Source organism: Macaca nemestrina, chromosome 5, assembly GCF_043159975.1.
Source record: "Macaca nemestrina isolate mMacNem1 chromosome 5, mMacNem.hap1, whole genome shotgun sequence".
Taxonomy (NCBI): Eukaryota; Metazoa; Chordata; class Mammalia; order Primates; family Cercopithecidae; genus Macaca; species Macaca nemestrina.
In genome coordinates, this window is record NC_092129.1 from 151,130,395 (window position 1) to 151,142,861 (window position 12,467).

General features: G+C 51.6%; 1 protein-coding gene across 1 annotated transcript; it reads left to right on the plus strand.

The window, feature by feature from the left end:
- The first annotated feature begins 6,662 nt into the window (after positions 1-6,662).
- On the plus strand, positions 6,663-10,699 carry LOC105497625 (lymphocyte antigen 6 family member G5C). The gene is made up of 3 exons (XM_011768868.2): positions 6,663-7,131; positions 8,107-8,274; positions 10,268-10,699. The coding sequence occupies exons 1-3, from the start codon at positions 7,011-7,013 to the stop codon at positions 10,429-10,431; spliced, it is 453 nt and encodes a 150-aa protein (XP_011767170.2). The 5' UTR covers positions 6,663-7,010; the 3' UTR covers positions 10,432-10,699.
- Positions 10,700-12,467: the final 1,768 nt, after the last annotated feature.

Genomic DNA, 12,467 nt, shown 5'->3' on the forward strand with positions numbered 1-12,467 from the left:
ATCCCACCTCCTTCCTCAGTTCTTCCTGCATACAACCACCCCAGGAGCCTATGGTTGCCCCCTCCTGCTTATGGCTCGTGAGTTTTCTAGGATCCAATTTCACCTACCCAGTGCTTCTATTGGTTTCCAGGTTCAACCTGCATGATGTTACTAGCAGTGCCCCTAATTTTCCTTGCTCACCTCTTGTTTTCCTCGTGAGGAGTAAGGAAGGGCCTGCTCCCCATGTCTTACGCAGCAAACCCTGCACACCCACCTTGCCATGTCATCAAGTCTCTGTCCTCATAGCCTTTTTGCAGTTCAGCAAACACAGGCCCTGCCAGGGCCTGAGGGCCAGGTGCCAAGGACTCGTGTCTTCTCAGAGCCATATTTTGCCTTTTGGACAGCTCTGTTAGAAAAAGCAGCTTAGGCTGTACCTGAGGACATTGGCTCCCCATAACTTTCATCTATCTCTAATCTTTGGACCTTGTGGAACACAATGAATGAGTCCCTCTTCCACTGGTTTGTTGCCTGTTTTTTTTTTTTTTTTTTTTTTGAGACGGAGTCTCACTCTGTTGGCCAGGCTGGAGTGCAGTGGCACAATCTCAGCTCACTGCAACCTCCGTCTCCCAGGTTCAAGCGATCTTCCTGCCTCAGCCCCACTAGTAGTAGCTGGGATTACAGGCATGCGCCACCATGCCTGTCTAATTTTTGTATATTTAGTAAAGACGAGGTTTCACCATGTTGGCCAGGCTGGTCTCAAACTCCTGACCTCAGGTGATCCGCCCGCCTCGGCCTCCCGAAGTGCTGGGATTACAGGCGTGAGCCACTGCGCCTGGCCGATGGCCACTTTTTCATTTGGAAACTTCTCTTTTCCAGATGAAAGACCCCAAGGCTTATAACCCTGAGTCCATTGTGGTTTTGTTTTGTTTTGTTGGGGGTGGTTTTTTGTTTGTTTTTTGAGATGGATTCTCTGTCGCCCAGGCTGGAGTGCAGTGGCACGATCTCGGCTCATTGCAACCTCTGTCTCCCAAGTTCAAGCGATTCTCCTGTCTCAGCCTCCTAAGCATCTGGGATTACAGGTGTGCGCCACCACGCACAGCTAATTTTTCGTATTTTAGTAGAGGTTTCACCATGTTGCCCAGGCTGGTCTCAAACTCCTGAGCTCAGGCAATCCACCTGCCTCAGCCAAGTCCATTGTTTTGAGCAAGATGCTTAACATGGGCAACAATGTTCTGATGTCCTAGATAGAGTCTCTGGCTAAATTTCTGTGTCTTCTCCAAACCCAGTGCATGAAGCTCATCTGTAACCCCCAGGGCAGAGGCTGTGTGTGCCCCCATTAGCACTGCAACTCCTTAAGGGAAAGTATACTGAGTCTCCACTGGAAGTAGAGATCTGAGACTTAATCAGGTGATGTGATGCCTGAAATTTGGAGTTAGAAGAGGGAGGTGACCACAGCTCCATAATGCTCCACCATTAGCAAACAGGTGGACAGTTGATACTGGTGCCCTCTCCTCTGTCCCATTCCAGGGGGCAAATAATGGGAAGTGTGGAACATGAAGTTCTGGAGCCAGCTGCACAGTTCTGAATCCCGCCCTCCCAGATCCAACAAAACAGTTAATCCCCTGGAAACCAAATTTTTGTTCAGCTAAGGGAAGCTCCTTAAATGCAAACAGGAGCTGGGCATGGTGGCTCACATCTGTAATCCCGGCACTTTGGGAGGCTGGGGCAGGAGGATCACCTGAGCCTAAAAGTTCAAGACTAGACAGGGCAACATGGGAGACTCCATCGCTACAAAAAATTAAAAAATTAGCCAGGCATGGTGGCATGCACCCGTGGTCCCAGATACTCTGGAGGCTGAGGTAAGAGGATCGCTTGGTTGAAGATCACAGTAGGTTGAGGCTGAAGTGACCTGTGATAGTGCCACTGGACTCCAGCTTAGGTGACAGAGTGAGACTCTGTCTCAAAAAAAAAAAAAAAAACCCAAAAGGGTGCCCAGTCTCACCTCCCTTACCCTGGGGACAAAGGACACCCCTCTCTGGACATGTCCATTAGGGACTCTGCTGAACTGCCCCTACTGCCACTTTCCCCCATCTTCCTGCGTGTAATTGTAGAGAACAGTGGATGCCCTGAGGGGCCCTTAGATACCAGAAATTGGGTAGGGAAAGGGAGGCTCAACATGTAAATTCTGAACCCCCCACCCAGGGGCCTCAGCCTACTTCAGATTACTCGTTATGCAATAAGGTTCAGAGCAGCTGTGTTTGTTTTCAGAACCAATCCCCACCCAGAGGTGGGACCAGGCCCCTGTCCGCTCCTCACCCTATACAGCAAAGTTCCGGCAGTTCCAGGGGATGATCAGCAGAGATGCAGACGCCCACAGTTGCTGGGGCGCTGGACCCTTCTATACTGGACACAGGGTGAGGCCTGAAAGTCCAGGCACCCTGAGGAGCTGGGCAAACTAGGAGAGAAAATGGCGCTGGGAGAAAGGAAAGTTACACCCTGGACGGGCAACCTGTGAAGAAGTGGCTCCCGGCTGGGCCAAAAAGCCTCATCCTATGCCGTCTCATTGACCTAAGCTCCACCCTGAATGCCTCCAGTATGAGGTGCTGGACTGGCTCTGAGCTGCCTGCTTGGGTTGAGGGTTTGCTCCTAGGAGAGGCATGTGTTTCTCTCACGACTGTCACAAGCGAGTGAGGGCTCCGGAGGTGGAGGGCCCGAGAGGGTGGGGAGCTCAGGCGTCAGCGATAGCCAGATTTCCGTCCACCCATCCGTCCGTCCGTCCGTCCGTCCATCCATCCATCCATCCATCCATCCATCCATCCATCCATCCAATCAAGCCATACCGGATTCCTCAGGAATCCAGTCATTCATTTATATTTAGGTTAAAGACCCTCTCTCTGGTTCCTCTCTAGAACGCAGTCTCGAGCCGCTCCCGGAGCAGACCAAGGCCGTCTCCTGGCCGGGTCATCTACAGCCCCGCCCCTCATTTGCCTCGCTCCATTCCCCTAACCTTGGCGTTCTGTCGTCAGGCCCCGCCTTCTTTGTTTCGTCACTCGGTTGCTTACCTTAACTCTAGGTAGGAGCACTCAGCAAGGATACTGTCCTCTGCTGCTGTTGCCATGGCGACTATTTCAACGCCCTGCCTCTTCACCCCAGGAAAACCTTAGCGGAACCCGTCACCATGGAAACGAACTCTCCGGACTCCTAGCACGCATTGGGCTGGCCCTGCCCCGTCGATAGGGGAGGAGCAAAACGCAACCAAAACGGGATTAATTCCTCAGAGGCCGCGCCCCCTCCTAAGAAGGCCCCACCCTGTCCCGGTCTCACCCCTCCTCGAAGTACTAATTCAAGGAAATACTCCGCGAATAGTGAGGGAGTGTCTTGCCCCCTTGTTCCCTCAAGGCCCACGGTCGCTTGATTCCACAGGAAGTCCTCCCGGACCTCTCAGGGTGATCCCCTCCGGAAGCCCAGCCTCAGCCTCGCAAAGCCTCTAGTCGTTGACCTTTTCGTTGCGATTATATTCGAGAGGGAGCTTCAGAGGGCGCCATGAGGTTCCCTTGTGCTTCTCCTTTGCCCTTTGCCCTCTTCGCTTCAAGAGGAGCCTTGGCTCTCTGATTCTTTTTATTATTTATTTTGTTTTTTTTTTTTTTGAGGCGGAGTCTTGCTCCGTCTTTATATTTAGGTTAAAGACCCTCTCCCTGGTTCCTCTCTAGGACGCAGTCTCGATCCGCTCCGGGAACAGACCAAGGCCCTCTCCCGGCCGGGTCATCTGCAGCCCCGCCCCTCATTTGCCTCGCTCCATTCCCCTAACCAGGCTGGAGTGCAATGGCGCGATCTCGGCTCACTGCAACCTCCTCCTCCCGGGTTCAAGCGATTCTCCTGCCTCAGCCTCCTGAGTAGCTGGGACTACAGGCGCGCGTCACCACTCCCGGCTAATTTTTATATGTTTAGTAGAGACGGGGTTTCACCATATTTTCTAGGATGGTCTCGATCTCTCTCTCTTTTTTTTTTTTTTTTTTTTTTTTGAGATGGAGTTTCTCTCTTGTTGCCCAGGCTGGAGTGCAATGGTACAATCTCAGCTCACTGCAACCTCCACCTCCCGGGTTCAAGCAATTCTCCTGCCTCAGCCTCCTGAGTAGCTGGGATTACAGACGCATGCCACCATGCCCGGCTAATTTTTTGTCTTTCTAGTAGAGACGGGGTTTCACCATGTTGGGCCAGGCCGGTCTTGAACTCCTGACCTCAGGCGATCCACCCGCCTCAGCCTCCGAAAGTGCTGGGATTACAGGCCTGAGCCACTGCGCCCGGCAGGATCTCTTGACCTTGTGATCCGCCCGCCTTGGCCTCCTAAAGTGCTAGGATTGCAGGCGTGAGCCACCGCGCCCGGCCCTCTGATTCTTTTTGTCTATCGCTCTGTGCACTCATTCATTCAAGACATTTATGTAGGTGCCCGGCGTTCCTCCCCGGTTCTCCACTACTCTGGCTTTTCTCTAATACAATTTATTTTATTTTATTTTATTTTATTTTATTTTATTTATTTAGGACGGAGTCTCACTCTGTCGCCCAGGCTAGAGTGCAGTGATGTCATCTCGGCTCACTGCAACCTCCGCCTCCCAGGTTCAAGCGATTCTCCTGCCTCAGCCTCCCGAGTAGCTGGGATTACAGGAGGGTGCCACCACACCTGGCTAATGTTTTTGTATTTTTGGTAGAGACGGGGTTTCACCGTGTTGCTCAGGCTGGTTGCAAACTCCTGACCTCGAATGATCCCCCCACCTCGGCCTCCCAAAGTGCTGGGATTACAGGCATGAGCCACCGGGCCAGGCCAATTTATTTTATTTTTAAAGTATTATCATTGTTGTTATTTGAGACAGCAGTGGCGCGATCAACTGCAGCCTCGACCTCCTGGGTTCAAGCGATCCTCCCACCTCAGCCTCCCGAGTAGCTGGGACTAAAGGCACACGCCGCCACGCCCTGCTAATTGTTTTCTACTTTTTCTTGTAGGGATGGGTTCTCGCTATGTTGCCCAGACTGGTCTCCAACTTTTGGGCTCAAGAGATCCTCCCTCCTTGGCCTCCCAAGGTAATGGGGTTACAGTCGTGAGCCACTGGGCCCAGTGTAAGCCACTGCGCCCAGCCTAATACAGTTTGTTGTTGTTGTTATTTTTGTTTTTTTGAGACGGAGTTTCATTCTTGTTGCCCAAGTTGGAGTGCAATGACGTGATCTCGGCTCACTGCAACCTCCGCCTCCAGTGTTCAAGCGATTCTCCTGCCGGTGCGCGCCACCACGCCCGGCTAATTTTTTGTATTTGTAGTAGAAACGGGGTTTCACCATGTTAGCCAGGCTGGTCGCGAAATCCTGACCTCAGGTGATCCACCCACCTCGGCCTCCTAAAGTGCTGGGATTATAGGCGTGAGCCACCGCAGTCCGGCTGTAATATAGTTTTTAAATTTATTCATTCGAAGGCTCTTGGGGAGTGCTCAGTGGCGTCCCTGTTGCCTCTCATATTTCTTTCTTCCCTCAGTCTTTTTGGGAGGGCCTCTCCCGTCTGTTTCTTCCCATCTTCCCTGTTATCATCCTGAGACTGGATAGTTCTTGGATAGTCTGGGAGGTAGCAGGGAACCCGAGTTCGGAGCCTCGACCGACCAGAACCTCCAGACGGGAAATTGGAGCAGGTGGTGTCGTTCCCGGACGCTGAGGACGCTCTCCACCCCTAACCCACAGCCAAACGATCCTAAAAGTAAAAACACGGAGTTTCTGAGTCAAGACTGAGCTGGCGGGGTGGGGACCGAATAGGCGAGGTTGGGAAGCCCAGCGGGTCCCCAGCGGAGAAAACGGGCGAGACGCCTCGTGCCGCGGTCTCCAGAATTCGCCTGGGAGGTGGGGTGGCGCTACGGCGCCGCCTTTCTGGGGAGCCGCCTCAGGCTCTGGATGTCCGCTGGGGCCAGACGTTTGGGTCCCGACCTGCGGTTCGCACTTACCAGGTTTCTTCCCCTGGGAACAGAACTTGAGCAGGGGGCCACCCCCGCGTCCTACCGGAGCTCTGAGGTGCTGTCAGGCGCGGAGAGCGAACGCGCAGCGCCAGATTCTGTGGGCGCCGGAGATCAGGCCCACTGAGCCGCAGCTGAACTTAGGCGGGGCAGGAAAAAGGATGAGGTGGGGGAAGGCGCTGGGTTCCCGGAACCCCAAGGGGACACTGAGCTGAGTACGTATCGCTTGGGATCCAGGTGTCCTCGTTTTGGGATGTCTGGCAGGTGTCCCCAGGGTATGAGAAGTGGGACTGGGCACCCCCTATTTTCTGGTGTGTTTTTTTGTTTGCTTTTTTTCTTTTTTTTTGAGACGGACCACGTTTCCTATCTTGGAAAATGGTACCACTTCTTTGTGCAAGCCTACCCCAGTTCCCTCATCCCTCGTTCAGTCCAACAGCAAATCTGTCCAGTCTTCTAAATGTATCTCAGGTTCAGTAGCCCCGCCTCCTCGTCCCTGCCCATCTTCTGCTGGACCAGTCCGCCATCTTGTGACCGGACTTGGGAATAGCGTGCTACTTCCCGGCGGCCTCCACTCTTGACCCAAATGCAATGTGCAGCCATGGCAATCTTTTACAAACAGAAATCGGATCAGGTTACTCCTCTGCCGAAATCCCTCAGGTCAGTGGTTTAACTGTCGAGGTGCTCCTGGCAGCACTCTGCCCTCCCCACATCATTGCATCATTGACGATTGACTTGTCTCCCCTACTAGACTGTGCCCTGTGAGGGTGGAGACTTTGTGCACGGTTGTATCCCCAAGACCTGATGCAGTGATTCAATAAACATCTGTCCAATTAATAGGAAATAAAGTTCCCTTTCTCATTCCCCTATTGCTGGACCCCTGCCCTCAAGCAGGATGTTATGCCCCAGAGTGGCTGTGGGTGAGAACATTCTGCCCCTCTGGCTGGTCTGGCACTGATTTCCACCCTGAGTTGGTGTTGCCTCTCTCCTTCCTCTTGGCCAACCTCTCTTCCACCAATATAAGCCCAAACTGGAGGCCAGCAGGCAGTCATGCGTTTTATGGCAGGCCCTGCAGGGAGCCAGAATCCGGGTCCCATGTGCTTCCACAGCAGCCTCCAAGCCCTGTACACCGTCCTCTTAATGGTGCTGGTCATGATGAGCTTGGTGTTTGGTAAGTGGTTCCAAGGGTTCAGAAGGGTCTCCTGGCCTGCTGGATGGAGAAACCCACAGACACCAAGCGTCTGGGTACATTTGTCCAGGATGCTCAGGTAAACCCATGCAGGAGGAGAGATGGAATGGATGGGTTTGGTGGGGAATGCCTGCTCATGGACTGATACGCAATCTGAAGATTTATTTATTTATTTATTTATTGAGATGGAGTCTTGCTCTGTCTCCCAGGCTGGAGTACAGTGGTGAGATCTCGGCTCACTGCAACCTCCGCCTCCCGGGTTCAAGCGATTCTCATGCCTCAGCCTCCCGAGTAACTGAGATTACAGGCACGAGCCACCATGCCCAGCTAATTTTTGTATTTTTAGTAGAGACAGGGTTTTGCCATGTTGGCCAGGCTGGTCTTGAACTCCTGACCTCAGGTATCTGCCCACCTCAGCCTCCCAAAGTGCTGGGGTTACAGGCATGAGCCACCACACCCGGCCTCTGAAGATTTCTAGTGACCACCCCAGGGCTGTCTCACTTCACAGCAGTGACCTGAATAGAGATACTGAAGGAATCTTCTCCAGATCTGAGGGCAACATGGAATAGGGAGGTTTAGGGAGTGTGCTGGATGACAGAACTAGAATCCACAGGATAGAACAAGACTGAGTCCAGCCTGCTGGGCTCCCCACTTGGCTGCAAAGCACCAGCCACAGAGACACAGGATTCAAAGTGTTCGTTTAGCACTTTCCTCTGCCTCACACCAAATGCTCTGCTGGGTCCGGGGACTTGTTAACGTGTGGCCTGGCCTTAGGACCAGAGGAAAAGGGGGATGTATGTGTATGCAGTTGGGGAAGGAAGCAGAGAATTGGGGCTTTGATGGTTTTCTGAGATAGGAAGGGAGGGAGCAGTGGGGTTGAGTGGCCTGCAATCAGACAGTGGTGGGGTGTCAGGGAGAATGGGGTGTGAGTGGGGTCAGCACTTCTCTGGGTTCTAGGTAAGTTTGTTCCTGTCAATTGGGAACGCCCTCAACCACTTCCAGTCCCCAAATACCTGCGCTGCTACCGATGCCTCTTGGAGACCAAGGAGTTAGGGTGCCTTCTGGGATCTGACACCTGCCTCACCCCGGCTGGCAGCAGCTGCATCACTCTCCACATAAAGAACGGTAAGTGACCTTCTCCTGTCGTGGGCCCAGCACTCTCCCAAACTGAAACTCTCTCAGCCTCCTAAACTGCACCCCAAGTCTTCTTCCCATAATCCCATAAGACACTGCTGTAATCCTGTCTTTTTATTATTATTATTATTATTATTATTATTTTTGCTGCTCTGTCACCCAGGCTGGAGTGCAGTGTCGCAATCTTGGCTCACTACAATGTCCACCTCCCCAGTTCAAGCAATTCTTGTGCCTCAGTCTCCCAAGCAGCTGGGATTAAAGGTGCACGCCACCACGCACAGCTAATTTTTTGTATTTTTAGTAGAGATAGGGATTCACCATGTTGGCCAGGCTGGTCTCGAACTCCTGACCTCAGGTGATCCACTGACCTCGGCTTCCCAAAGTGCTGGAATTACAGGCATGAGCCACCGCGCCCAGCCTCTCTTTCCTTTTCTTCAGAGCCACACTCTGTCTCCACTTCCACTACTTTCTCTCCTCAATCTGTAGCCGAATAGCTTCCACCCTTTCAAGGTGTGCAGCTTTGATGGGGACCCTCCAGATCTCCACGTGCCCTTGCCTGTCCTCAAGCTGCGTGCTTCCGCATCTGTGTGCCGTTACTGCTGGCGTTGCTCTTCTCCTGCATCCTCCACTGCTTCTTCAGTCTCCTTCATGGAGTGTTTTCTCTCTGACCCTTAGTGGTTCATGTTCACCAAGGTTTGGTCCTTAGCTGTGTTCCCACTTCATATACTCAGAGGATTTTATCTGCTTTGCTGGCTTCAACCAGCAGCCACATACCACTTCCTTCTGAATCTGAATATTATGTCAAACTACTCTCCTCATATCCCGTTGGCCATTGGACATCTCCCTCGCTGAAAACTGACTCCTTCCTGATGCCTGCTCTTCCACCGACCCCCCCACCTTCCATAAGTTAGCAAAAACGTAACCATAATATGTGCTAGGCACTATTCTAAACACTTGCAATCCGCTGAGGCAGGTATTACTACTATCCGCATTTTACAGATGAGGAAACTGAGGTGCAGAAAGGTCATAACCTTGCCTGAGTCTCACAGATGCTGAGCCAGAATTTGTGATGGCTCCAGAGATGGTGCTGTCAACAACCACTGCATGCAGCAGCCTGTATTCAAATCCTCTCATTACCCTTTTAACATAGCCGATGCACAGACGTGCGCCAAATATCAGAGTATAAAGTACTGTCAAACCAAAGTCTCCCGCTGCTACCCCAACCCACCTGGCTCCCCTGCACACGTAACCACTTTTTTTTACTTTGTGGATGATCCCTCCTGCAATCTTTTATGCACATTCCACCCTGCACAAGTATGCTGTTTACTATTTTTTCACCTCTTTTTCTCCCCCCCAGCAAGATAGTAGCATCCCACTGTAAACATTATTCTGCACTTAACAGTTAGGGGAATTGAATGTTCCAATATCAGTTTGTGAACAGCTTCTTTGTTTTATTGACCTGCGGTGTACTACTCCATAGCATGGGCATATCACAGCTGATTTCCCCATCCCACTATTAATGGGCATTTCGGTCATTTCTCTCAAGCAGGGCAGCAGCAAACATCCCTGTACATGACTTCTTGGGATGCAGGCACAAAGATATTTCCCCGTTACATATAACAGCAGCAGACATCATCTTATTCTTACTTTTGATCTGAAAAATAAATGACAGAACACCTCCTTCCTGCCACCCAATCTCCAAGACATTTCCCAGCTTTTTCTCACATGGTCCTATGGTGCTAGTTCTCCCCACTTGGCTCAGTAACTCCCAACTCCCCCTCCAACCATTTCTTTTCCTCCAGCCTTCCATGGGAACTTCAGTGGAGTTCCATGGCTGGTGAACACTGGGCATGTCCACCCATGCCTAACCACAGGAATCTTTTCTTTTTCTTTTTCTTTTTTTGACTTATGAGTGAGGGGGTGAGAGGATTTGGGGCTCCTCCTGGGGACTTCCGTATCACTGGTGCCTGTGGTCCCTCCCCAGGCAGCAATTCTGACGTCATGGTGAGTGACTGCCGAAGTAAGGAGCAGATGAGTGATTGTTCAAATACCCAAACTTCTCCGGTGTCTGGCTTCTGGATATTCTCTCAATGCTGCTTCCTGGATTTCTGCAATGACCCTCAACACAGAGGGCACTATATTTCTTAGTGTGACTGCAACAACCTTTGGTGTAAAATTCTACCAGTTTCCAGCCACCTTCCTGACTTCTTTCTGGGCTTGGCCAGGACTTCTAGTCCCTCATACCAGCCCTCCTTGGCTCCCTCCAGTCAGTGGACCCCAGCCTTGGCTCTTCCTCTTGGTTGGCACCCTTCAGCACCCTTACTCCCACTCTGCACCCCCAGCCCCACCGCCCACCAGGTTTCCTCTCTTGTCCTTAGTCCCTGGATGTTTCTCCCAAATAAATTTGTGTGCAAACTGTTTAGTATGTCTCTTTCTTCTGGTGGAGGTAAAGGCTGAGGGAGGTGCACCTGCTTGACTGCCCTACCATGGGGCAGGTAAGGGGCCCCCAGCTCTGCTGAGGTCTGCTCCTGTCCTGCCTTGGTATGTGATTCGTTCTAGACACAAAAAGGGGAAAAGGAAATGAAAGCCCTCCTATGGTGAACGCCAGAAAGTTAGTGGGCATCCTCGGCAGTGCTGTCAGACCGGAGCTGTGTAGGGGCTGGAGGGGTTTAGAGGGCTATGTTGGTGGGAGGGGGGCTGCAAAAGGACCAGGCTAAGGTAGGAGGAGGTGGGCGAGAAGGCCACTCTTTTTTTTGAGACAGAGTCTCACTGTCGCCCAGGCTGGAGTGCAGTCGTGTGATCTTGGCTCATTGCAACCTCTGCCTCCCAGGTTCAAGCGATTCTTCTGCCTCTGCCTCCCGAGTAGCTGGGATTACAAGCACATGCCACCACGTCCAGCTAATTTTTGTATTTTATTAGTAGAGACAGGTTTTCACCATGTTGGCAAGGCTGGTCTCCAACTCCTGACTTCAAGTGATCTGCCTGCCTTGGCCTCCCAAAGGGCTGGGATTACAGGCGTGAGTCACCCCCTTGAGCCGAGAAGGCCACTCTCAAAGAGACATTAGACCTATTGGAGTCTTGGTCTCTTCAATTCCGGGGCAAGTTCTTCAGCCTCTGAGGGTGTCTTCCAAGTTGACCTGCTATAAACCTGGGCCTTTCTGTGTCTTATACTGACGTCAGAGGTCACGGAGAAGGGTGGACCTAGCAAGGTGGGGGTTGGGGGGCACATTAAGGGTTTGTACCTCTCTTTGTACTCCAACTGCTTCATGACCTAATTATCATTGGTGTCTTCCATCAGAGTACAGGCCACAGAGATTTGTTAACACGTGTGCAAAACACTGTAGGTAAAAGTAGATGCTTTATGATGCCATTTCCATCAAGCACAGACAGAACTCATCTAAACTGCTACCAGTCAGGACAGCAGCTACCCCAGAGAGCTGGGAAGAGCTCCTGGGAGGGGAACAGAGGCAGGCTTGGCTGCAGGTAAATGTCTTCACGCTGATTTTGTGGCTGGTTACACAGATGTGTAGTTTACAAAAATCCATCTTGTGATATGTGCAAGCTTCTGAATGTTTTAACAAAAAGGTTTGAAAATAAGTAAATCAGCCAGGTGAGCGCGGTGGTGTGCACCTGTAGTCCCAGCTACCTGGAGGCTGAGGCAGAAGAATCTCTGGAGCCCAGGAGTTCAAGGCCAGCTTGGGCAACATAGCAAGAACCTTAGGAAAAAAAGCCGAACATTGTGTATGCATTTGACTCTAGGGCAAATATATTTTTTTTGAGGGGGAAAAGGCCCTAACTTCCACTTACGTATGCACATTTACATGCGCCTTCTCAATCATCTGAGGCACTATCCCTACCTGAGAGGTGACCAAGGTGAGGCTGAAGAGACTGACGTACCCAAGTGGTAGAGGAGCTGGGACTGGGCCTGCCAGCCACAAAGCTGCACTGCTTTTCAGCAAAAGGTTTCATAACCCAAGCACTGGGCTGCAAGACTTGGGAGGGCAGACACCTGGCTGTACACATCTGGGAGTCCTGCTGCTCAATACTGAGCCTGACTCAGAGCTGCGTTATGTCCAGCATGTTTATCCAGTGTATGGAAAAAGCTGAGTTGTATCCATCATTGCTTTCTATACATTTGCACTATTTCAAAATTAAAATATTAACATGAAGATCCAACCACTGCA

Coding starts and splice junctions, on each gene's coding strand:
- LOC105497625 (XM_011768868.2), top strand. CDS start 7,011: ATGCGTTTTATGGCAGGCCCTGCAGGGAGCCAGAATCCGGGTCCCATG. Junction 7,132..8,106: donor CATGATGAGCTTGGTGTTTG/GTAAGTGGTTCC, acceptor TCTGGGTTCTAG/GTAAGTTTGTTCCTGTCAAT. Junction 8,275..10,267: donor CACTCTCCACATAAAGAACG/GTAAGTGACCTT, acceptor GTCCCTCCCCAG/GCAGCAATTCTGACGTCATG.